Raw genomic sequence first — 25,014 nt, 5'->3', positions numbered from 1 at the left:
AAAAACCTAAACAAAACATTAAAACAGAACAAAGCATAAACAAAACAGAGTAAAGCATAAAAACAAACAAAAAACAACACATCTTAAAAAACAAGAAGAACAAAGCATAAACACTAGGGCCGGGACTTTAACGCGTTAATTTAGATTAATTAATTACACAAAAATAACGCGTTAAATTTTTTTTTTGCGCATTTTAATCGCACTTATTTTTGCACTGCGGAACGTTTCTCACTGGATAAGTTTCGGCGGACCGATTATACTGGAGCACCAACTAGCGTTCAGAAAAAAAACAAACCACAGTGAACATGGGCAAAGAAGCTGATGAGACCGCTTTGGTTGGCCCTGTGGATGGGAAATTTTGTTATAAAAAACGAATGGATGGAAGCGTCGATAAGAGCATGGTTGTGTGCAAGCTATGCAACAAGGAATTCGCATCTCACCGCAGGACATCGAGCCTATTGCTACACTTAATGGCAATATTGCACTGGTCTGTTGAACTTGGTTGAACAAAAATAAACAATATTTTGTTGCTTAAGCTTATGTATTCAGTCATTCAATGGTATAATTAAAAATCCATATGAAAAAAACTTACTCCTCACTGTTCTCAGGTCAAATATTTATATGCGATTAAAATGCGATTAATTTCGATTAATTAATTACAAAGCCTCTAATTAATTAGATTATTTTTTTTAATCGAGTCCCGGCCCTAATAAACACAAAACAATACATAAAACAAGCAAAACTGCAAAGTATAAAAACAACACATAACAAAACATCTGAACAGAACAAAGCATAGAAACAAAATAGAGCAAAGCATATAACAAACAAACAAAAAACAACAAAGCTTAAAAAAACAAAACAGAACATAAAGCATAAAAACAAACAAAAAGAGCAAAGCTTAAAACAAAACTGAACAAAGCATAAAAACAAACAAGCAAACAAAAAAAGCAAAGTATAAAAACAGAACAAAGCATAAACACAAAACAGAGTAAAGCATAAAAAACAGAACAAAAACAAAAAAGAACAGAACATGAAAACAAACAAATAGAGCAAAGCATATAACAAAAAAAAAAAAAAAAAACAAAGCTTAAAAAAACAAAACAGAACAAAGCATAAAAACAAACAAAAAGAGCAAAGCTTAAAACAGAACAAAGCATAAAAACAAACAAAAAGAGCAAAGCTTAAAACAAAACAGAACAAAGCATAAAAACAAACAAGCAAACAAAAAAGCAAAGTATAAAAACAGAACAAAGCATAAACACAAAACAGAGTAAAGCATAAAAACAAACAAGCAAACAAAAAAGCAAAGTATAAAAACAGAACAAAGCATAAACACAAAACAGAGGAAAGCATAAAAACAGAACAAAAACAAAAAAGAACAGAACATGAAAACAAACAAAAAGAGCAAAGCATAAAAACAGAGCAAAGCATGGAACAAAAAACAAAACAAAACAGAACAAACAAGCAAACACAAAACAGAGTAAAGCATAAAAACAAACAAACAACAAGGCATAAAAACGAAACTGAAAAAAAGCAACTAAACAGAACAAAGCATAAAAACAAGCAAAGAATAAAAACAAGACAAAACAAAGCATAAAAAAACGGTATTGGTTTCTGTTTAATACGTAGTATATTATATTGCCTCATGTAGTTCTGGATAAATAAAATGACAATGACTAAAGCACAAAATATGATTAAATTAAACTACATTTAAGATAAAGTCTTAATATCTAAAAGCAAAGGCAAATTCAAAACACTAATATACTACAATAGTATAAAAAACTAAATTAACACTGAAAGAAATATAAATGCAAATGCTTTTAGCTATACAATCTTAATTTCAGAGAAAATCGAACAAACAAAAGTTTCTAGCTACACAAGCTTAATTTTAGAAAAAAACAAAAACAAACAAAAACATCTGTGTGCATTCTCATGTTTGCCACAAGGGGCGCTAAAGGGGCAGAAAGCAACTACTTCTGCTGTCAGTTTTCTGTTTTAGGTCAGCTGTTGCCAGCTACATAGGTTTGAAAGAAAATCATCTTGAAATATTAGGCAAATTAAACATTCAAAGTCAACATTTGAAGGAACTCTATCGCCCCCTTGAGTATTGGAGTTTATTACAGTCATAATAATGATTACAACTGAATTTGGTATAACTGATTGTGTATGGTTCTGGTTTTTATGTGTCTTGTAAGTGACCTGCTCTGTCATGAGGGCTTGTGCTCTCTACAGTATTACCCACTGAAACCTCGTCTCTGCTCACAGGACAAGGTCATAATGTGATCATTTTCCCTTTCCCCCTACTTCCAAAATTGGTGGCTATTTTGAACTCCAGCAGGATGGCTAGCGATTATGTTGCCGCTCGAGATCAAGGGCAATTTTCTGTACATGCTCACAGTGAAACAGAGACTGATGCTGTCTTTGTACTTCTGTTGTATGTTTTCTGCAGATGGTGGTTGTATCGGATGATGTTCACGAGTACGCCGTCGCCCTAAAGGACACGGAAGAGAAGATCGCCCGATGCCCGAGCAGAGTAAGACTTCACTGTATTGAAGTGGCTGTTTTCTTTATAAATTAGGCTCTCTATTTCATTGGTATTTCTGTTTTTTTTTTTTTTAATTCACCAGAGGGCGGATATTTTAGATGAGTTGCAGAAGAGCCAAAAAGTGTTTGCTGAGAAGCTGAACCACCTGAGTCGTAGGTTGGCCTGGATCAACGCCACCATCTACTCCAAGGTACTGCTCACGGCGCTGGCCAAAAACATAGGGTGAACCAACTGTCTCACTGATTTCAAGCAGCGTCAATTCTTTATCTACAGCATGGGATATAATTTTACGATGAAGTGCCCAGTGTGAGGTGGTCTGAAGACTATCAGGGCTTTGTGCTTACGATGTGCCCCATAAACTTTAGACATTTAAGTCAGCCACGAAATGGCTTTTCAAAAGGGCATTTAGGAAAAGGAAGTAGTATGTAAACTTAAGTAAATGTCAACGCATTCATCAAAGATCTTTCTGCATATTTAAAATCAACTTTAAAAGGGTTGTATGATAACCATTCGTTCAGCTGCAAAAATTGCAGAAAGTTCAGATGGAGGCTTTTGCATATACTGCTTTATTCAAATGATATCTGTGAATGCAGGAGAAGATGCTGGACGTGTACTGGCTCCTCCGGGTGTGTATTCGCACCATTGAGCACGCGGACAGCACGGGCTCCCTGTTCGCATTCATGCCCGAATTCTACCTCAACGTGGCCATGAACAGCTACAGCGCCCTCAAAAACTACTTCAGTCCCTCCAACTGCATGGAAGAACTTCCAGGTCTCTCTCAGTTATTCCTGGTCACAGCAGCTTCTAATGAATGTGAACTTTGATTGTGTCATGCTCAGGCTGTTGTTTGATGTTTGTCTCTCTCAGGTTATGAGGACACGCTCACTCAGCTCGCAGCCATTCTCGCCAAACACTTTGCTGATCCACGCATTGTCGGCACTGGTAAGAACACTTTAATCCTTCATTTGATTTGATAAATTCATAAACCTATCTATCTGTCCATCCATCAGTCCCCACAGTATATTTATCTTGTCCATCTATTCGTTTATTTATCCACCTGTCGGTCTGGTCATCCGCCCATTCATCTATTAGATCTGACTGGCTACTTTTCCATCTGTTTGTCTGCCCATACAACCATCTGAAAGGCTATTTATTTTTCCTTTCCTTTCATCTAGACAATCTATTTTTCCATCTGTCTTTCCACCCATCCAACCAAAAGTCTGTTTTTCCATCCATCCATTCTTCTGTCTAAAACTTTATTTTGCTTTCCATCCGACTGTCCATCCAACTATCCAACACTATTATTCTGTCCATCCTTCTGTCCATTTCCATTTTTATCTCTTTGTCTTTTATTCAGTTTGTCTGTCCGTCCAACCAACCAACCAACCATCCATTCATCTATCTATCCATCTGACAGTATTTATTTTCCATCCATCCATCCATCCATCCATCCATCCATCCAACACTATTTTTCTATCCATCCCTCTGTCCGTTTCCATCTCTTTGTCCTTCATTCGGTTCTTTCTGTCTGTCCATCCATCCAACCATTCATTCATCTATCTATCCATCTGGCAGTATTTATTTTCCATCCATCCATCCATGCATCCATCCATCCATCCATCACAATTTTTATCCATCCTTCTATCCATTTCCATTTCATCTCTTTGTCCTTCATTCGGTTCTTACTGTCCGTCCATCCAACCCATCCATCTATACATCTATCCATCCATCCATCCATTTGACAGTATTTATTTTCCATCCATCCAATAATCCATCTATCTATCCATTTGACAGTATTTATTTTCCATCCATCCTTCCATCCATCCTTCCATCCATCTATCTATCCATTTGACAGTATTTATTTTCCATCCATCCAACAATCCATCCATCCTTCCATCCAACTATCCAACACTATTTTTCTATCCATCCTTCTGTCCATTTCCATCTCTTTGTCCTTCATTTGGTTCTTTCTGTCTGTCCGTCCATCCAACCATTCATTCATCTATCCATCCTACTGTCTGTTTTTCCATCAATGAAATTAAATTAAATAAAATACATTCTGTTCTTCCGTACATCTGTCTGTCCATCCATCCAACCATCCATTTATCCAACAGCATTTATTTTCCATCCATCCATCCTACACAATTTTTCTATCCATCCTTCTGTCCATTTACATCTGTTTTTCCTTTATTCTGTTCTTTCTGTCTGTCTGTCTATTCAACCAACCATCCAATTATCCATCTGACAGTATTTATTTTTCATCCATCCATCCAACACGGTTTGTATATTCATCCATTTGTCCATACAGCCTATAGTCCATTTCCATCTGTCTGTCCTTCATTCTGTTCTTTCTGTCTGTCTGTCCATTCAACCATCCATCTATCTGACAGTATTTTATTTTCCATCCATCCATCCATCCATCCATCCATCCATCCATCCAACACTATTTTACTATAGTCCATTTCCATCTCTCTGTCCTTCCGTCCATCCAACCATCCATCCGACAGTATTTACTTTTCATCCATTCATCCGTCAGTCTATTTTTCCATCTATGTATCCATCCGTCCATCCATCCATCCATGGGACAGTCTATTTTTCCGTCCATCCATCCATCCATCCATCCATCCATCCATCCATCCATCCATCCATCCATCCATCCATCCATCCATCTATCCATCCGACACTATTTTACTATAGTCCATTTCCATCTCTCTGTCCTTCCGTCCATCCAACCATCCATCCGACAGTATTTACTTTTCATCCATTCATCCGTCAGTCTATTTTTCCATCTATGTATCCATCCGTCCATCCATCCATCCATCCATCCGTCCATCCATCTGTCCATACAGCCTATAGTCCATTTCCATCTGGCTGTTCTTTCATCTGTCTGTCTGTCTGTCCATCTATCCAAATATCCATCCATCCGATAGTATATTTTTTCATCCATCCACCTGTCCGTCTGTCTATTGATCCAACACTTTTTTCTATCCATTCCTTTGTCCATACAACCTATAATCCATTTCCATTTATCTACCTGTCTGTCCATCCATCCAATCATCCATCCGACAGTATTTATTTCCATCTATTCAAGTCTTTTTTCATCCATCCATCCATCCATCCATCCAAGTCTTTTTTCCATCCATCCATCATCCATTCATCCAAAATTTTATTTTGTCATCCATCCATCCATAAATCTGTCCATCCATCTGACAGTCTATTTTTATTCATTCATCTGACAGCTTATTTTTCCACCCATTCATCCATCATCCAAGTCTATCTGTCAGTATTTATTTTCCATTCATCCATTCAGGTATTTTTTCCATCCATCCATCATCCATCTATTGATACAGCCATCCGTCCATCTATCCATCCATACAAGTTTATTTTTCATCCATCCATCCAAAAGTTTTTTCTATCCATCCATCCATCTGTCCGTCCATCCATCCGTCTGTCCATCCGTCCATCCATCTGACAGTCTATGTTCCATCCATTCATCCATCCATCCAAGTCATTTTTAATCCATTAATCCATCTGTCTTTTTTACCATCCATCCATCCAAGTCTTTTTTACCATCCATCCATCCATCCAAGTCTTTTTTTCATCCATCCATCCAAGTCTTTTTCCATCCATCCATCCAAGTCTTTTTTCCATCCATCCAAGGTTTTTTTTAATCCATCCATCCATCCATCCATCCATCCATCCATCCATCCATCCATCCATCATCCATGTCTTTTTCCAGCCATCCAAGTCGTTTTTTCCATCCATCCAAGTCTTTTTTTTAATCCATCAATCCATCCATCCATCCATGTCTTTTTCCATCCATCCAAGTCTTTTTTTCCATCCATCCATCCATCCATCCATCCATCCATCCATCCATCCATCCAAGTCTTTTTTTTCCATCCATCCATCAAATTCTTTTTTTTTTTCATCCATCCATCAAATTCTTTTTTTTTTTTCATCCATCCATCAAATTCTTTTTTTTTTTTCATCCATCCATCAAATTCTTTTTTTTTTTCCATCCATCCATCAAATTCTTTTTTTTTTTTTCATCCATCCATCAAATTCTTTTTTTTTTTTCATCCATCCATCAAATTCTTTTTTTTTTTTTCATCCATCCATCAAATTCTTTTTTTTTTTTCATCCATCCATCAAATTCTTTTTTTTTTTCATCCATCCATCAAATTCTTTTTTTTTTTTTCATCCATCCATCAAATTCTTTTTTTTTTTCATCCATCCATCCAGGTCTTTTTATCCATTCAACACTATTTTTCTATCTGTCTGCCATTCATTCTGTTCTTTCATCCCTCTGTCCATCCATACCTCTATCCATCTATCTGACAGTATTTATTTTCCATCCATCTATCCCCTGCAGTTCATCTATCCATCCATCCTACCTGCCTCTGCTAATATTCAGTTCCCATTAACTGCAGGAAAAGACTTAGAAAAAGCAAGCGGCCCAAAAATACGTAGCATAATCAATTCGTTGGCTGTTTTAATGGGAATTCTTTAACCTAATATAGCCGTTGGCTTGTACCGTTCATCACTTCGCTTCATTTCTCACGTAAAGGTATAATTAAAAGCTTCCTCTCTCAGCTCTCAGGCAACATGAGGTCATTTGCGTGATGAGTTGTAGTCGTAGTATTTTCTTAATCCTGTTTAAGGTTAGGGCTATGAAATACTCTCGGCTCCTGAATCATGAGCGATGTGCTAAGCAAATGAACAGATGTTATTAGACACGACCCATTTGTTTAAATTTCATTTCATAAGCAGGCTTTTCATTATGTTTGCTCTCCCTTATGCTGATGTATTGAGATTTTTTTTATTTATATCTTGTTTTCTGTGGGCTCTGTTACCGAATACATAATTTTTAACAATGGTGGTTGTACAGTCTGTATTTAATATAAATTAGTTTCACATTTCAACTAGCTTTTTATACCTGAATAGCTCTTTTTTGTTGGCAATTCTAGTGGTTAAATTAGTATTTTTTTTGCCTCTTTGTTTTGATCAAGGACATTTTTCTTAACAAAGGGAGACGGAGGTGTTAGAAAAGCATTAAAGCTTCTTGATTCATTAAAACTGGAAGTGATACAACAATCATGCATGCAACTGCAAGAAATAAGCCCTTTTTAAAGATGATGTGAATTGCCATTTGCAGCCCGTTTTATTTATATTTCAGAGTAAACCAGGACATGCAGTGTGGGGATTTCATTTATCAAGAATTAATTGAATCATAAAAAGCACTGAACAATGTCTTCTCTTCCTACTTTATTTTCCTCCACAGATATCAAAGATTCACTGATGCAGGCTTTAGCCAGTTATGTGTGTTACCCACAATCCTTGCGTGCTGTCGAGAGGATCCCAGAAGAACAGTAAGTGCTTAAACCTGAGTTTGCATCAAAATTCAGTGATTAATTCATGTTTTTTGTTACTGCATTACTTGTTTTTATCTTACCTTAGACCGAAAACATACTCTATACAGGTTTGTGAATGCTTTGCTGATACATTGTAAGCGTACAGTTGTTTTATGTTATGTTTTTGATGGTTTAACATAACAAAATAATTTCCCTAATGAACAAATTACCACTAAGACCTTAGACCTGTGTTTTTAGGGCATAAAATAATGGTGCAAATACAAGTAATTGGACGAGTGCAAACGTTAGTCAATTGTGTTGCGTGATTCATTTTAATACTCTCCTCCCATAAATTTTGCGTCTGAAAAAGAAACTCCTAGAAATAAATGCTCAATAAGGTCAGCTGCAAAAATAACTGTGTCCATGCCTTATCAGTGCTAATTCTTCACTGCGTGTCTTAACTAAATCCTGACAGTACTGTTTTAACACCAAAAGACGGCTGGCACAAGCTTTTAGTAAATCTGGCCCTTAGTTTTGTGCTATGTTTTTGATGGTTTAGTTTTGCTCTGTTTTGTTTTGCTTTTCATGGATTTTTGTATTTAATGCTTTATTTTGTGTTTTATCTTGTTTGCTGTGTTGTTGATTATTTAGTTCCCTTTCGATACTTCACTCGTACTGCGTCGTAAGACGCTTATGGGAAAAAGCTCCTTTTTCTCCTGAGACTGAAGCATTTCAATAACGCAGTGTAACTGCACGGCCATTGGTTCGTGCAGTGTTAAAGAAACGAACCAATGGCTCGGCAGCGGAGCTGCACGAGCCTATGGCGATGATTCGTGCCCGATCGCGCCAAAAGGGGCAGAGCATCTGGCTATATAAGCGAGCATTTCGCCATAGGAACTCAGATCCTTCTCCTTCAGCGACGACTTCACATCTTCGCAGAGACTGACTTCGCTCAGGAAGAAAACTCTCCTCACCGTCGACGAGCCTCACAGCGGATCCTTCACTGCTCGGCGGATTGGCGCTTCACTGCAGCTGATTAGATTCCCTGCGGCTATCCGGTGACGGCTAAAGAGCAATTTCTAAGAGCAAATTTCAACGGCGTTGTTTCAAATGCCACGGCGTTATTGTCGCTCGTGCAGAGCCCCTCTGCACGCCGCTGACGGTCACGCTGAGTGCGTCTCGTGTCTGGGCCCCGGATTGTTCCCATTGCGGGAACATGAGTCTCACTTCTCTACGCTCGCGGCTAGCTTTCTTTTCAGAAAGCGACCCCGCCCCTCGCGCCCTCCTGCTTGCTTCCTCGCAGGAGCCTGCCAGGAAGAAGCAGTGGGGCAAGAGGACTCAGAGCTGAAGCCCCGCGTGCCTCGTTTTCACCCCACAGAGAGGAATCGCCAGTTCTCTTCCTTCATCCGGACCAGCGTCCCTCCGCTGCTGCGAGCGACCTGGTCTCTTTTGGAGGGAGCGAATGCGAGGATGACAGCATGTCATTGGCCGCATCTGACACAGAGGAGTTGTCGGGCTCGTCACACGACCCCGCCCCCTTGCCGTCTGCACAACCCAGCGCCGCCAGCGCCGGTATGGACGCCGAACTGTTCCGTGTCCTATCGAAAGCTGTGGAGGAGCTGGAACTGCATTGGTCTCCTCCTGAGGAGCCCACTAGGAGCCGCTTGGACGAGTGGTTTCTGCCGGGGCGCCGCCAGGCCCCTCGTCAGCGAGCCTCGCCGTTCTTCCCTGAAGTCCACGACGAAATCTCCAAGTCCTGGCGTGCTCCATACTCCGCCCGCCTGCATGCTTCCTCTTCCTCAGCCCTCACTACGGTTGACGGCGCCGAAGAGAAAGGCTATGATAGACTTCCCCCGCTGGATGAGTCTGTGGCCGCGCACCTTTGCCCGCCCACCGCCATCGGCTGGAAGGCGAGGGCATCGCACCCGTCCAAGCCCTGCAGGACGACCTCTACCCTCGCTGGACGAGCGTACTCGTCTGCTGGACAGGCGGCTTCGGCGCTTCACTCAATGGCGGTACTCCAGGTGTACCAAGCAAAGCTCCTCCGCGGTTTGGACGAGTTGGGCCTGGATGATGCTCCGCTCAGAGAACTGCGCAGCGCTACTGACCTGGCTTTCCGCGCCACTAAGATGACGGTACAGGCTATTGGAAGGTCGATGGCCAGTTTAGTGGTGCTGGAGCGCCACTTATGGCTCAACTTGACGGAGATCAAGGACGCGGACAAGGTCGCCTTCCTTGATTCCCCCATTTCCCCGACCGGCCTGTTTGGACCAGCTGTAGAAGGATTTGCAGAGCGCTTCACTGCAGCGCAGAAGTCGTCCCAAGCAATGCAACACTTCCTGCCTAAACGCTCCAGCTCCGCAACGGCTCCTAGTCGCCCCAAACCGGCGCCGACTCAGCAGCCTGCGAAGACCACGCCCCCAGCTGCCCAACCAGCTCCTCAGACGGAGCTCCGTCAGCGTTCCCGCTCGGCCAAACGCTTCACTTTCCCTAAGCGCCAGGGACCCCGGCCTAGAGTGGTGTTGGACCAGGCGCCGCCAGCGTCTTCCTGATCCCAGGAGCAGGAAGAGGGAGGGGTCAAGTCTCGCAGAAGCCGGACCAGCCCCCAAGTTGCCTCTTTTAAGCCTTTTTACACCCCGTTCTGTTCCGAGTGTAAAAGGCCACATGTTTGTAAAAAGTATGGCTGTAACCCACGGGCCCTCTGTGTCAGCGCCCTTACAGCAAACCGCTGTGATAGCGGAAAAAATAAAAAACAAACATTTTCAAGAAAAGAGCAAATTTCCTCTTCAAATGCTTTCAAACAGCAATCAGCTGTGCGATCCATTGCAATCCCTTGCGACACGGTCTGAGGCATGGCGAGCCATCCCCGGAGTGTCAAAGTGGGTTCTGGGTATAATAGAACGAGGTTATGTACTCCAGTTCGCTCGAAGACCCCCTCGCTTTCGCGGGATGGTCACCACCTCAGTTCACAGCAAAGACGCAGATGTCTTGCGCACAGAGGTGAAGAATTTGTTGGCCAAGGGCGCCGTAGAAACGGTCCCCCCGACACAGAGCGAGTCAGGCTTCTACAGCCGTTACTTCCTCGTTCCAAAGAAGGATGGCGGTCTACGACCCATCCTCGATCTCAGACACCTGAATCGCGCCCTCATGAGACGGCCGTTCAGAATGCTTACGCTAAAACAGATCCTCTCGCAAATACGCACAGAGGACTGGTTTTGCTCACTGGATCTGAAGGATGCATACTTCCATATCCAGATCGCCCCCCACCACAGGCAATTCTTGAGATTCGCCTTCGAGGGAGTGGCATATCAATATACAGTCCTTCCGTTCGGACTGTCCTTAGCTCCCCGCACATTTACGAAGTGCATGGACGCGGCGTTTTCCCCCCTGAGACAGATGGGAATTCGCGTCCTGAACTATCTCGACGACTGGCTCATCCTGGCCCAGTCAGAGAACGAGCTAATACACCACAGATCCATAATCCTCAGCCACTTAGAGTGCCTAGGACTCAGGGTCAATTTCACCAAGAGCGCACTGTTTCCCAGCCAACGTATTTCGTTCCTGGGGGCAGTTTTCGACTCAACCCAAATGAAGGCAACAGTTGCGCCGCAACGAGCCCAGGCCATTCGCAGGCTCGCGGCCTCCTTCAAAGTCGGAGCCCTTCGCCTCTCAAGACCTTTCAGAAGATGCTCGGCCTGATGGCCTCAGCATCCCCAGTACTTCGGTTGGGCCTGCTTCAAATGCGCCCCCTGCAGTTCTGGCTGAAACCAAAAGTTCCTCCTCAAGCCTGGCGTCTAGGACGCCTACGCATCAAGGTAGATCAGGCCTGTGTTACAGCCCTGACTCCTTGGAAGAGCTCTCAATGGATGGAACAGGGCATTCCCCTGGACATGGTATTCAGAAGGAAAGTGGTCTCGACAGATGCCTCCAACTCAGGTTGGGGGGCACTGTGCGACGGCCAGCCTGCATTCGGCCAATGGTCAAAAGCAGAGAGTCGCTTTCACATCAACTGCCTAGAAATGCTAGCAGTGTGTTTAGGCCTTCGCACCCTTCTACCTGTCTTAAAGGGACACCATGTCTTAGTCCGTTCGGACAGTATGACAGTGGTGTCCTACATAAATCACCAGGGGGGTCTCTCGTCGAGACGTCTATTCACGTTAGTGGAACGTCTCCTGAAATGGGCTCAGCTGCACTTCCGCTCGCTAAGGGCGACGCATGTGCCAGGCAGGCTGAACCAGGGAGCAGACATGCTGTCTCGGAGCAACATCTCCTCAGACGAATGGATGGTTCACCCCCAAACAGTTCGGCAAATATGGGATGTCTTCGGCAAGGCGCAAGTAGATCTTTTCGCCTCAAAAGACAATTATCGCTGCCCAATCTATTTCTCAAAAGAACAGGATGCATTGGCCCACGAGTGGCCCAATCTCCTGTTGTATGCGTTCCCTCCGATCGCCCTGATACCACAGGTCATCAGGCGAGTCAGGGAACAGAAGCTCAAAGTCCTGTTAGTGGCCCCATTCTGGCAGAACCAGCATTGGTTTCCAGATCTTCCTCGGCTGCTCTCGACAGCGCCGTGGCCCATTCCACTGAGACAAGATCTCTTGACACAGGCAAACAAAACGCTATGGCACCCCCAACCGGAATTGTGGGCGCTGCACGTATGGGCTCTCGACGGGAGCCTATAAGTCTCCCTGAGTCTGTTTTGAGCACTATCTCACAAGCCAGAGCACCCTCTACGAGGCGACTCTATGATCTTAAGTGGTCTGTCTTTTCTGCCTGCTGCACCACCCGCGGTGTAGACCCGAGTTTATGCGACATATCAGTGATATTGTCCTTCCTTCAGGAGCTGTTGGACAAGGGAAGATCCCCTTCCACGCTCAAGGTCTATGTGGCAGCCATAGCGGTATTCCATGACCTTATAAATGGTCAATCTTTGGGAAAGAACGACCTGGTCGTTCGTTTTTTGAAGGGGTCAAGAAGGCTTAACCCCCCTCGCCCCATCACAGTTCCTTCTTGGGACTTGCCCACAGTATTGAGGGCTTTGAGAGACCCTCCCTTTGAGCCGATTCAGTCCATTGACCTTCGCCCCCTGACGTTGAAAACTGCCCTGCTCTTAGCATTGGCATCAGTCAAACGTATGGGTGACCTACAGGCGCTCTCTGTGAGCCCCGTATGCTTGGAGTTCGGGCCGAATGACTCTAAGGTCATCCTGAAGCCAAGGCGTGGTTACGTACCCAAGAGTCTCTCGACACCCTTCAGAGACCAAATTATTTCCCTCTTGGCTCTTCCTCCTTCGGAGCAGGACCAGGGATTTAATCCCCTCTGCCCCGTCAGGGCTTTGAGATGCTATGTAGAGCGTTCTTCTCCCTTTAGGCAGTCAGAACAGTTGTTTGTGTGTTTCGGCGGCCGCACCAAAGGGTCTTCAGAGGTTATCCAAATGGATAGTGGAAGCCATCACGCTGGCTTACTCTTCTCTGGGCCTACAATGTCCCATGGGAGTAAGAGCCCATTCGACTAGAGGCATCGCCTCGTCCTGGGCTTGGTCTAGTGGGGTTTCTATCGCAGAAATTTGTGCGGCGGCAGGCTGGGCCTCACCGTCCACATTTGCTAGATTTTATAATCTGGACGTCCCGGTCTTACAGACTTGGGTGCTTTCTGCATAACGGGATAACTGTTACCAGTATATGATATATGGTACGCCTTGGCCTCACTTGGAGCTCCAAGTTGTACTTATTTCCCTGGAACGGATGTTTATCAGGCTATCTGATTAAACAAATTGGCCCTTTTTAGCCCTTCAGTGCTAGGGCCAGGTCAGTCGTTCCTCTACCTTAGCAACGGCGGGATTGTACTGGTTCCCCATAAGCGTCTTACGACGCAGTACGAGTGAAGTATCGAAAGGGAACGTACTCGGTTACTTTCGTAACCTCGGTTCCCTGAGATACGGGAACGAGTACTGCGTTGCTGGCTGTGCTAGGTAGCTGCACGACTCAGTCGTCGCTTCAGTCGAAGTACCTGAGTTCCTATGGCGAAATGCTCGCTTATATAGCCAGATGCTCCGTCCCTTTTGGCGCGATCGGGCGCGAATCATCGCCATAGGCTCGTGCAGCTTTCTTTAACACTCCACGAACCAATGGCCGTGCAGTTACACTGTGTTATTGAAATGCTTCAGTCTCAGGAGAAAAAGGAGCTTTTTCCCATAAGCGTCTTACGACGCAGTACTCGTTCCCGTATCTCAGGGAACCGAGGTTACGAAAGTAACCGAGTACGTTTCCTTTAGTTGTTTAGTTTTTTTGTTGTGTTTTTATGGTTTAGTTTTGCTTTTTGGTTTTGTATTTGATTGTCTAAATTTGTTTTTGCTTTGTTGTTGGTGGTTTACTTTTACTTAGTTTTGTTTTTATGGTTTAGTTTTGCTTTTTTGTTTTGTATTTAATGGTCTAAAGTTGTTTTGCTTTGTTGGTGGTTTAGTTTTGTTTGTTTTGTTTTTTATGCTTTAGTTTTGCTTTTTTGTTTGTATTTGTTGGTTTAAACTTGTTTTTTGTTAATGGTTTATTTTGTTTATTTTTTTTTTCGTCGTAATTTTGCTTTTGTTTAGTATTAGATGTTTAGTTTTGCTTAGGTTCATTTATTTACTGTTTAGTTTTGCTATTTCATTTTGTATTTGATGGTTTACATTAGTTTTTGCTTTGTTTATGGTTTAGTTTTGCTTAGTTTTGTTTTTATGGTTTAGTTTTGTATTTTGTGTTTAATGGTATAAAGTTGTTTTGCTTTGTTGGTGGTTTAGTTTTGTTTGTTTTGTTTTTTATGCTTCAGTTTTTTTTTTGTATTTGTTGGTTTAAACTTGTTTTTTTTTTTGTTGATGGTTTAATTTGTTTAGTTTTTTGGCTTAATTTTGCTTTTGTTTAGTATTAGATGTTTAGTTTTGCTTAGGTCCGTTTATTTACGGTTTAGTTTTGCTATTTCGTTTTGTATTTGATGGTTTACATTAGTTTTTGCTTTGTTTATGGTTTAGTTTTGCTTAGTTTTGTTTTTATGGTTTAGTTTTGCATTTTGTATTTAATGGTATAAAGTTGTTTTGCTTTGTTGGTGGTTTAGTTTTGTTTGTTTTGTTTTTTATGCTTCAGTTTTTTTGTATTTGTTGGTTTAAACTTGTTTTTTTGTTGATGGTTTATTTTGTTTAGTTTTTTTTTTTCGGCTTAATTTTGCTTTTTGGTTTAGTATTAGATGTTTAGTTTTGCTTAGGTTCGTTTATTTACGGTTTAGTTTTGCTATTTCGTTTTGTATTTGATGGTTTACATTAGTTTTTGCTTTGTTTACGGTTTAGTTTTGCTTAGTTGTTTTTATGGTTTAGTTTTGCATTTTGTATTTAATGGTATAAAGTTGTTTTGCTTTGTTGGTGGTTTAGTTTTGTTTGTTTTGTTTTTTATGCTTCAGTTTTTTTGTATTTGTTGGTTTAAACTTGTTTTTTTGTTGATGGTTTATTTTGTTTAGTTTTTTTTTGGCTTAATTTTGCTTTTTTGTTTAGTATTAGATGTTTAGTTTTGCTTAGGTTCGTTTATTTACGGTTTAGTTTTGCTATTTCGTTTTGTATTTGATGGTTTACATTAGTTTTTGCTTTGTTTATGGTTTAGTTTTGCTTAGTTTTGTTTTTATGGTTTAGTTTTGCATTTTGTATTTAATGGTATAAAGTTGTTTTGCTTTGTTGGTGGTTTAGTTTTGTTTGTTTTGTTTTTTATGCTTCAGTTTTTTTGTATTTGTTGGTTTAAACTTGATTTTTTGTTGATGGTTTAATTTGTTTAGTTTTTTTGGCTTAATTTTGCTTTTTTTGTTTAGTATTAGATGTTTAGTTTTGCTTAGGTTTGTTTATTTACGGTTTAGTTTTGCTATTTCGTTTTGTATTTGATGGTTTACATTAGTTTTTGCTTTGTTTATGGTTTAGTTTTGCTTAGTTTTGTTTTTACGGTTTAGTTTTGCATTTTGTATTTAATGGTCTAAAGTTGTTTTGCTTTGTTGGTGGTTTAGTTTAGTTTTTTTTATGCTTCAGTATTGCTGTTTTGTTTTGTATTTGATGGTTTATATTTTTTATGGTTTAGCTTTGCTGTTTTGTTTTGTATTTGATGGTTTACATTAGATTTTGCTTTGTTTATGGTTTAGTTTTGCTTTGTTTTGTTTTTATGGTTTAGTTTTGCATTTTGTATTTAATGGTATAAAGTTGTTTTGCTTTGTTGGTGGTTTAGTTTAGTTTTTTTATGCTTCAGTTTTGCTGTTTTGTTTTGTATTTGATGGTTTACAGTTTTTATGGTTTAGTTTTGCTGTTTTGTATTTGATGGTTTAGTTTTGTTTTGTTTTGCTGTTTTGTATTTGATGGTTTAAATTTGATGGTTTAGTTTTGTTTTTATGGTTTTGTTTTGCTGTTTTGTATTTGATGTTTTTGTTTTCTAGTTGATGGTGTAAATTTGTTTTTGCTTTGTTGTTGGTGGTTTACTTTTGCTTAGTTTTGTTTTTATGGTTTAGTTTTGCTTTTTTGTTTTGTATTTAATGGTCTAAAGTTGTTTTGCTTTGTTGGTAGTTTAGTTTGTTTTGTTTTTTATTCTTCAGTTTTGCTGTTTTGTTTTGTATTTGATGGTTTACATTTGTTTTTGCTTTGTTTTTTTATGGTTTAGTTTTGCTGTTTTGTTTTGTATAAGATAGTTTACATTAGTTTTTGCTATGTTGTTTATGGTTTAGTTTTGCTGTTTTGTTTTGTATAAGATAGTTTACATTAGTTTTTGCTATGTTGTTTATGGTTTAGTTTTGCTGTTTTGTTTTGTATAAGATAGTTTACATTAGTTTTTGCTATGTTGTTTATGGTTTAGTTTTGCTTAGTTTTGTTTTTATGGTTTAGTTTTGCATTTTGTATTTAATGGTCTAAAGTTGTTTTGCTTTATTGTTGGTTTAGTTAGTTAGTTAGTTTTGTTAGTTTTGTTTTTTTATGCATCAGTTTTGCTTTTTTGTTTTATATTTCTTGGTTTAAACTTGTTTTTTTGTTGAATGTTTATTTAGTTTAGTTTTTTTTTTTCGGCCTAATTTAGCTTTTTGGTTTTGTATTAGATGGTTTAGTTTTGCTTAGGTTCGTTTTTATGGTTTAGTTTTGCTGTTTTGTATTGTATTTGATGGTTTAAATTTGTATTTGCTTTGTTGTTGATGTTTTAGTTTTGCTTAGTTTTATTTATAGTTTAGTTTTGCTGTTTTGTTTTGTATTTGATGGTTTACATTTGTTTTTGGTTTGTTGTTTATGGCTTAATTTTGCTGTTTTGTTTTTGCTTAGTTTTGTTTTTATAGTTTAGTTGTGCTTTTTTTTTGTATTTGATAGTGATTTTTTTCTTCATTGTTGATGGTTTAGTTTAGCCTAGTTTTGTTTTTTATGATTTAGTTTTGCTGTTTTTTTTTTTTGTATTTTGATGTTTTAAATTTGGTTGGTTTTGTTTAGTGTTTTTGTTTGTTTGTTTTGTTTTGTTATTATACCAATTTGGTAACTTATAAACTTATGCCCAATTATAAAACACTTGTGCAACCTGATTCCAAAAAAATATATAATAATAATTATATAAAACCAGCCAATTAAAATGAAGCTTGTAATTTTTCTAAATATCCTGCTATTTTTGTCAGCAGTATGTTTTAGACAACCTATTTTTTTATGTATAATGTCTTATTCCTTAGTTTTGATAGTGTATTTGTCTTAGTACATTGCTTTTTTTCTTTTTTTTTCTGTTCTTTTATTTGTATAATTATTTCCGATGTAATATCTCCCAGGCGGATGGCTATGATGAGGAACTTACTGGCTCCATATGAACAGAGACCTTGGGCTCAAACCAACTGGATCCTGGTTCGTCTTTGGAGGGTACGCTGCATTTCTTTTCACTGTCTTACACAATCACCTCCCCACCCTTTCCACTCACTCCTTTCTTTTTATCTTCTCCTTGCCTTTGCTCTCCCCCTATTATGCCCATTAGATTCCAGCTCAGAATAGGTGCATTATATCAGGGCCATTATGCAGCGTATCTCCGCTGTTTCCGTTTAACATTTATGAAATGGCCCTGACAAACCAGCTACTCCCATTTAGTTGTTTAACATTTATTCTGCTCGCAATATCAAAAAAATGGGTGAATTGTTTTAAATCTCTTGGAGAAAGCATTATTGGGTTTATTCATCCGTAAATGGATGAATATGGGTCTGTTCTTGATAATGTTTCTAGTGAGTTTCTTGGAGTGTTGTTGTTTTTAATTTATGATTTTAAAAAATCCAGTTTGTAAATGAAGAGTCTCTTCACACAGAGCTAATGTTAATATTTCACAGATCATTGTTCACAAAAGACTTTCTTTTATATTACACACACACAAAATGCAGCTAAATCACTTTTCTTCTGAGTTTAAACCTGCTCTGTTCAAACTTCATATTGCTAACCCCTCATTTTTAAACTTAATGTAGGTCAGTGTAGTCTTATTTAATGCAAGTGATAATTTCATTCTACAACTAATTCATTTCTGACCAAACTGAACAACTAGTTCATGCCGTTATGCTTAAAAATGCCTAAATTTGAATGCGGTTGTCAGTCACATAGCTTTGCAGTCAGTACAGTCTTATATTTTATTCCTCCTGTCAACAGGGTTGTGGCTTTGGCTACAGGTACACACGTCTGCCTCATCTGCTGAAGACCAAACCGGAGGACGCAAACCTGCCCAGCCTGCAAAGTGAGTGACTGTCCTGTCTTCCTTCATCTTTATTTTCAGCCCATCTTCAAACTTTACAGTTTTTCTTTTATATATATATATATAAACATTCTGACCTGTTAGTAAATTTTAGAGTGTGCGAACAGTTTTAGAATGGTTTATTTATTTGTTTATGTAATTATTCATGCGATTTATTTTTAAATTTTAAACTAAATTAACCAGTCATAAGGGTTCATTTAAAAAAAAAAAAATTGAGATTAATATGCCATCTGAAAGCTGAATAAATATGGTTTCAATTGATGTATAGTTTGTTATTATAGGACAATATTTTGCAATTATACAATTATTCGAAAATCTGGAATCTAAGGGTGCCAAAAAATCTAAATATTGAGAAAATTGCCTTTAAAGTCTAAATTAATTGGTCAGAAATTAGGTAGGAAATTTACAAAATGTCTTCATGGAACATGATCTTTACTTAAAGGGGTCCTATTATGCTTCTTCACCAGTGTGTGGTGTGTATGTTTGAAAAATAAATAAATAAATAAATAAATAAATTATATATATATAAACCTCAGGGCGGCTCGCATAAATGCGAGCATTGACTAAAGTGTCCGCAAACTGCTCCGGTAGCCGTGCTGGAGCCGTGCCGTTGACATGTGCGGTATAGAGGGTTGAAACACTTGCTGAGCCGTGGCTGATGTAAACCTCAGGTTGCCATGTCGGAGCCGCGCCACGGATCCGATGTGTTTTTGTGAGAAAAAATATCTATATTTAAAACGTAAGAATCACTTTAATCTAGCTTGCGCCGTTGTACACGGAACTTGCTGCTTTGGGAAGGGGCGTGGCAGGACTGAAACGCAATCTAAGCTGTTCGCCAATTGCAATGCAGTGGGACTGCTAACCAATCACAACACATTCCGTTTTTTGGAAGGCGGACCTTAATCAAACCCAGAACTAATCAAGCCATTTGTGCCAGCCTGGGGAGAAAGCTATTGTAAGAATGTAAATTATGACTCACCAAGCTTGAGGGCATGTGCACCCCCAAAACAAAATAAAGACTTTGTAAAAAGCATGTTAGGACCATTTTAATATCCTAATGATTCTTGGTATAAAAGACAAGTGTATAATTTTGACCCATACAATGTATTTTTGGCTATTGCTACAAATATACCTGTGCTACTTAAGGTTTTGTGGTCTAGGGTCACATTTCATAAATAAAAAAAATGGGTTACAGGGTTGCCGATTTTGCCTAAATACAGCCATCACTCAGTAGATGTTAGATAGTCTGGGGGCAAATATTGGTTTGTAGTTATTGATAAACTTATTTTTTTATATTTCCATAAATTATATACGTCAAGTTGCATAAATTAAAGAAGAAAAATGTATATTTCCTTATAATAATGTTGGTTGCAGGGTTGAATGCTTGAGCTTGATGAATGCAGTCAACACTGTAATGATATTGACATTACAAAATTATATAAAGATATTGACTATATATGATATTTACTTCCTGTTGTGCTGTAAGGCTCCAAAGATGTCATTTCTGTCTGGATATCACATGAAATGTTCCATTTTTAATGGCGGGAAATTCATTCTGTAGCAGAGTTGCACTCAAATTCATTGAATATCATTTCGACCGATTATTTACAGAGCCTGCGTGTACAACTGAGTGAGCATGCATCTGAAATCAAACGTTTGTTCTTTGTTCCTGACCCTGGAATCTATATCCCCACTGATGTTATTAGGAAGCCAAGATCAATAATGTAGAACACTGAGTACAGATGCTGTTTTACTAGAGCCGTTTTGACATCATGCCGTTCTTCTGTGCGACTGTAAAAAGTCTCTTTGCTTCTAACTTTGCTTTGCTTTCCAAACTTGGCACATTTATGCACACACACAGTCTCGGTGAAGACGTGACTATTCACTCGTCCGCTATTTCTTTCAGCAGCCTGTCAGATCAATACTTTTTAAGAGGCCATCCATTAAGTCAAACCATCTGTTGCATCGGCCAGAGATATTTCCCCTTATCTATTTACTTTAAAGCAGTGTATTCGGAATTTAATCACTCACAGTTCACAGCCAGCCTGTAATTTTGTAATTTTGAATGGTAAAAAATGTTAACTGACATCTTGCATGCTTGGGTTCCTTTTCTTGTTCAATATTAAACCTCCACAACAGTTTTTACTTCTTTGATGTAACTTAATTTAGAGGGAAACGGGATGTTCAATGAATGACATGTACTCCGGGGCTTACTTTTTTGACTCCAGGATTGTCAAAATTGTCAATTTGTATACCAGAAGGAGAGGCTAGTAGTGGGTAATCAGCAGGCCAATGCTTAGCTGAGGGGAATTAATTGTAAAGTTGTCACTTTGTGAAGGGACACTTGTCTTGACACTTCAGCTCGTCTTGTACGTGATGCATGAATTCCCTCCCTGGTCTGATGAGACTTGTCTCGATGCTAATTCCATCTTTTTCCACTCTCATTTGCATGACGTCCAGGGGATTTGTCAATTGCTAGTTTTCAAAGTAAGTTTCGTTCCCATTTGGTAGTTTTCACCTTTGGTTGACCCTTATTAAACCCTATCCTAAGTGCTGGTCTGCTGTGATGTAGCCTGGATGACTGACGTGAGTGTAAAGTGGGCTCACAGCAGACTGATTTGCGTTTAGGATTGTGTCCATGTGACCATTTACCCACTCTTCAAACTAGTTATAGCATTGTCTTGTACCATTTTTAAAGATTCAGTTTTGCCCAAGTTTGCTCCCTTAGACCCTTCTAGCCATGTCTTGTCCTTGCCAGTAGTTTGTTTTTTTCCCTCAGTAATTGTGCCAATTACCATGTGATTAATGTGTCACCTCTGTGTCCTACTCTGAATGATTACTTAATTATGCCGCTCAAACTGCTGGCTGCAGTCCAAATATTTATCAGAAACAACACTTTATACTTAGTCAAAAAATACACTACACTGTAAAAAGTTTTCACCAGTTTCAACTTAAAAACTTAAGTTTAGCAGCTGCCTTAAGACTTTAAGTTAAATCAACTTAAGTCATTTAAACTCACAAGTTATATCAACTAATTTTTATTGTAATAAGTTAAAATAACTTGTAGTTTTACGCTGATTTAACTTAAAAACTTAAGGCAGCTGCTAAACTTTAAGTTTTTAAGTTGAAACTGGTGAAAACTTTTTACAGTGTAGAAATACTTTAGAATTTTTTAGAAGTCCTACAAAAATTTACCACAGGACAATTTCCACTGAAAAAAAAGGATAACTAGTTGACTCTGTGATCTGGTTGCAGTAGTTCACTCGTGGGAAGAGTGTTAGTGAATGACAACCTAAACCAAGGGTCTCCAGGATCGTGTTCTCCAGAGTTTAGCTCCAACCCTAGTTAAACACAACTGAACCAGCTAATCAAGGTCTTACTAGGCACACTAGAAACATCTAGGCAGGTGTGTTGAGGCAAGTTGGAGCTAAACTATGCAGGCCATGGCCCTCAAGGCCTGAGTTTGGAGACCCTTGACTAAAGGTTCTCAGCTCTGGCCCTCGAGATCTAACCTACCTGTAATTGTCTGGTAATCCTGAAGACACTTATTAGTTCAAGTGTGTGTTCAAGTGATTTACTGTTGGAGCAAAACTCTGCAGGAAAGTGGACCTTGAAGACAAGAGTTGAGAACCCCTGACCTAAACTTCAATATGTTCCTCAGCCAAAGCTATAATTCAGAAGACTTATAGCACATTGCTTTTATGGTGGTTCTTTGTCTTTTTTGAAACCTAAAAGCTCTATGAAAGCTGTAATCCACAGTTGTTATAACATGGAAAAGAGTGACCAGGATATTCTGCAAAATGTGTCCTTTTTTGTTTCATGGAAGAAAAACGCAATGCAGGTTTGGATTGACATGAAGGTAAATCTTTCAAAGGTGTTTCTATCCATTTTGATGATCTGATCCTACCTCGAAGCAATTTAATATTGAATTGACTCTGCAGTAACAGAGTGATGGCCTGCCTCTCAACGCCTGGAGTTCAGCAACATGTGCATCGTGCCATAGCTGTTATGGCCTTTCATTCTATGTTTATTCCTCCCTTATTGCCCCCCAAACTCTTATTTTCCAAGCTGTCACTTACATGGACTTCATCTAATTAAACATAAAGGTTGCATCTGTATCAGAGACCTGCACCTCAGTGTCTAATGATTAGCTTTATTTAGAGCTTTATTGCCATTGCTTGCTCTTGCTTTTAACACTGTGCTCCAAGGCTTTTAGCGTGTTTGTGATCGCTGTGCTTTTCCAGATAAGGTATTAAATTACCCAGTGTCCTCTTTGTGTGCATATAATGAGAGAGAGAGAGTGCCCTTTCTGTGTTCTCCAGACATGGTCAGATAGCAGTAATAGAATGGCTAAGGGGGTGGGGGGTGGGGGATTTCCCATCAGCCCTCTGTTTTGTTGTTTCATTATTTTGTTATTTGTTGTTGTCATTCTGTTCGACTGCAATGTTCCGATCTGATTGTTTCCCCTCTCATACGTCCATGCCGGTCTGGTATTTGCCATTTCGTCTCATAATTGAGTAATTAAGGCTGTGGGATCAATGGAAAAAGATTTTTCATGGAAAACATGGTTTTTAGATATTCTTATGGGAGCCATGAGTTATGTTACGTCTAGACGAACAGGTGTTTTGTAATACTGATTGTGATGGAATGATTGTCTTCACTCACATCAATGCTGTCCCGACTCTTCGATCACCCCTCTAAGGAGAAAAGCTCAATCACGATCCCTGTTGGGCAGCAATGATGAGGCATATCTCAAGTTTTACTGCCTCATCACTACTGCCTTTAAATGCACAGCATGCCTCTCCACGAGAGACCGGTCTCTTTTCCAGTGCATGTACAATGGTTTCCCCATAGGCCAGGCATCCTCAAATCTGGCCCACAAGATCCACTTTCCTGCAGAGTTTAGCTTTAACTCTAGTCAAACACACCTGAGCATGCTAATCAATGTCTTCAGTATCATTAGAAAATTAGGGCAAGTTTGATCAGTGTTGGAGCTAAACTTGAGCTAAGACCCTCCAGGACAAGATTTGAAGAACCCTACCAGAAGCCTAGGAAAGGAGCATGACAGGAATCCCATGGCACCAAAAGTAGAGTTGCCTTACTTTCCAAGGCAAAGGTATATGTCGCAACTGGCTAACCGAGAGGCCTGCCATGTAATAAGGTGTAGCTGAAGTTAATATTGCCTTGTTACTGCTGTCTATAAATGCAGAGCACACCACCCCTCAAGAGCCTGGCCTTTTCCCCAGTGCATACACAATGGTTTCCTCGTAGCAGGAAGGGAATTCCTTGATACCAAAAGTACAGTTGCCTTACGTGTTTTCCACGACACAGCTATGCTTTGCTGACTGACCAAGAAGGCGGCTTTGTGATGAGGTGTAGCTAAAGTTAATATCACTGCTTCCTTTAAATGCAGAGCATGCCTTTCCTCAAGAGATTGGTCTCAACTGTGCACGAGAGTGTCCCGATAGGTCCAAGAAGGGAGTAGGCACATTTTGCAGCCAACCAACTGTCTTACTTTGCTGTGGCCACGGGGGAAGCCAAGTTGTCACACTGTCACAAGAAATGTATGCACAGTGGTTTCCCTGTGGTCCAGGAAGGGAGTGGGAAAGGAATTCCTTGACACTAGAAGTAGAGTCGCCTTATGTGTTTTCTGCGACACTTTGCTGACCGACCAAGAAAAAGGCTATGTGATGAGGTGTAGCTAAATTTAAAATCACTCCTTCCTTTAAATGCAGAGCGTGCCTTTTCTCAAGAGACTGGTCTCAACTAAGCACAAGAGTGTCCCAGTAGGTTCAAGAAGGGAATAGGCAAGGAAATCCCAGTCTTCAAGAGGTAGAGTTGCTGCACCAGGTTTGCACATTTTGCAGCCGACCGACTGGCTTACTTAGCCTTGGCCCAGGTAGATGCCAAGTTGTCACACTGTCAGTAGAAATGTGCAAAAAAATCTACCTTGTACCTAAAATACCTTGTCACTGGGATAGAAGCCTCAGGTACGCCTTGTACCTGTACCTTATTTATGGGTGCATGTATAAGGTACAAAGGAGTACCTTTTGAGAGTACTGCCCCAGTGACGAGTTTTTATTTCTTAGAATGCATGAAAGCCGCAAGCTTGCGAGTCCCAGACTTAACAAGGATAATCTGTAGGTCACTGAACCTTGCCCCTGCCTGAACCGTTCTTAAAAGCTCCAGACATTCACAGTCCAGTTACAGTGAAGGCACTTAATGAAATCTTCAGGCCTCTATATCTGTCTTTGCTCACCCTGCCACATGATCTTAGTGATGTTAGTCTTGTTTTATAACTTAGCAAGAATCACACTTAGAGCACACTTGTTCACAGACAGAAAGGCATGACCTAAATTATTTGTGAAGTGAC

At 39.9% G+C, this 25,014-nt stretch overlaps 1 protein-coding gene across 1 annotated transcript in view; it reads left to right on the top strand.

Moving 5' to 3' along the window:
• Window positions 1-25,014, top strand: part of LOC141338169 (E3 ubiquitin-protein ligase RNF123-like) — a 201,681-nt gene that overhangs the window by 48,174 nt on the left and 128,493 nt on the right. The window contains exons 20-26 of the mRNA XM_073843723.1: window positions 2,450-2,533; window positions 2,628-2,735; window positions 3,139-3,316; window positions 3,413-3,487; window positions 7,827-7,914; window positions 17,686-17,773; window positions 18,539-18,623. Coding sequence (XP_073699824.1) covers window positions 2,450-2,533; window positions 2,628-2,735; window positions 3,139-3,316; window positions 3,413-3,487; window positions 7,827-7,914; window positions 17,686-17,773; window positions 18,539-18,623 — 706 coding nt within the window. The remainder of the gene's footprint in view (window positions 1-2,449; window positions 2,534-2,627; window positions 2,736-3,138; window positions 3,317-3,412; window positions 3,488-7,826; window positions 7,915-17,685; window positions 17,774-18,538; window positions 18,624-25,014) is intronic.

The sequence above is a fragment of the Garra rufa genome, chromosome 7, assembly GCF_049309525.1.
Source record: "Garra rufa chromosome 7, GarRuf1.0, whole genome shotgun sequence".
In the NCBI taxonomy this organism is placed as follows: Eukaryota; Metazoa; Chordata; class Actinopteri; order Cypriniformes; family Cyprinidae; genus Garra; species Garra rufa.
Note: the sequence above shows the minus strand (reverse complement) of the source record. Positions and strands in the feature narration are given on the sequence as shown.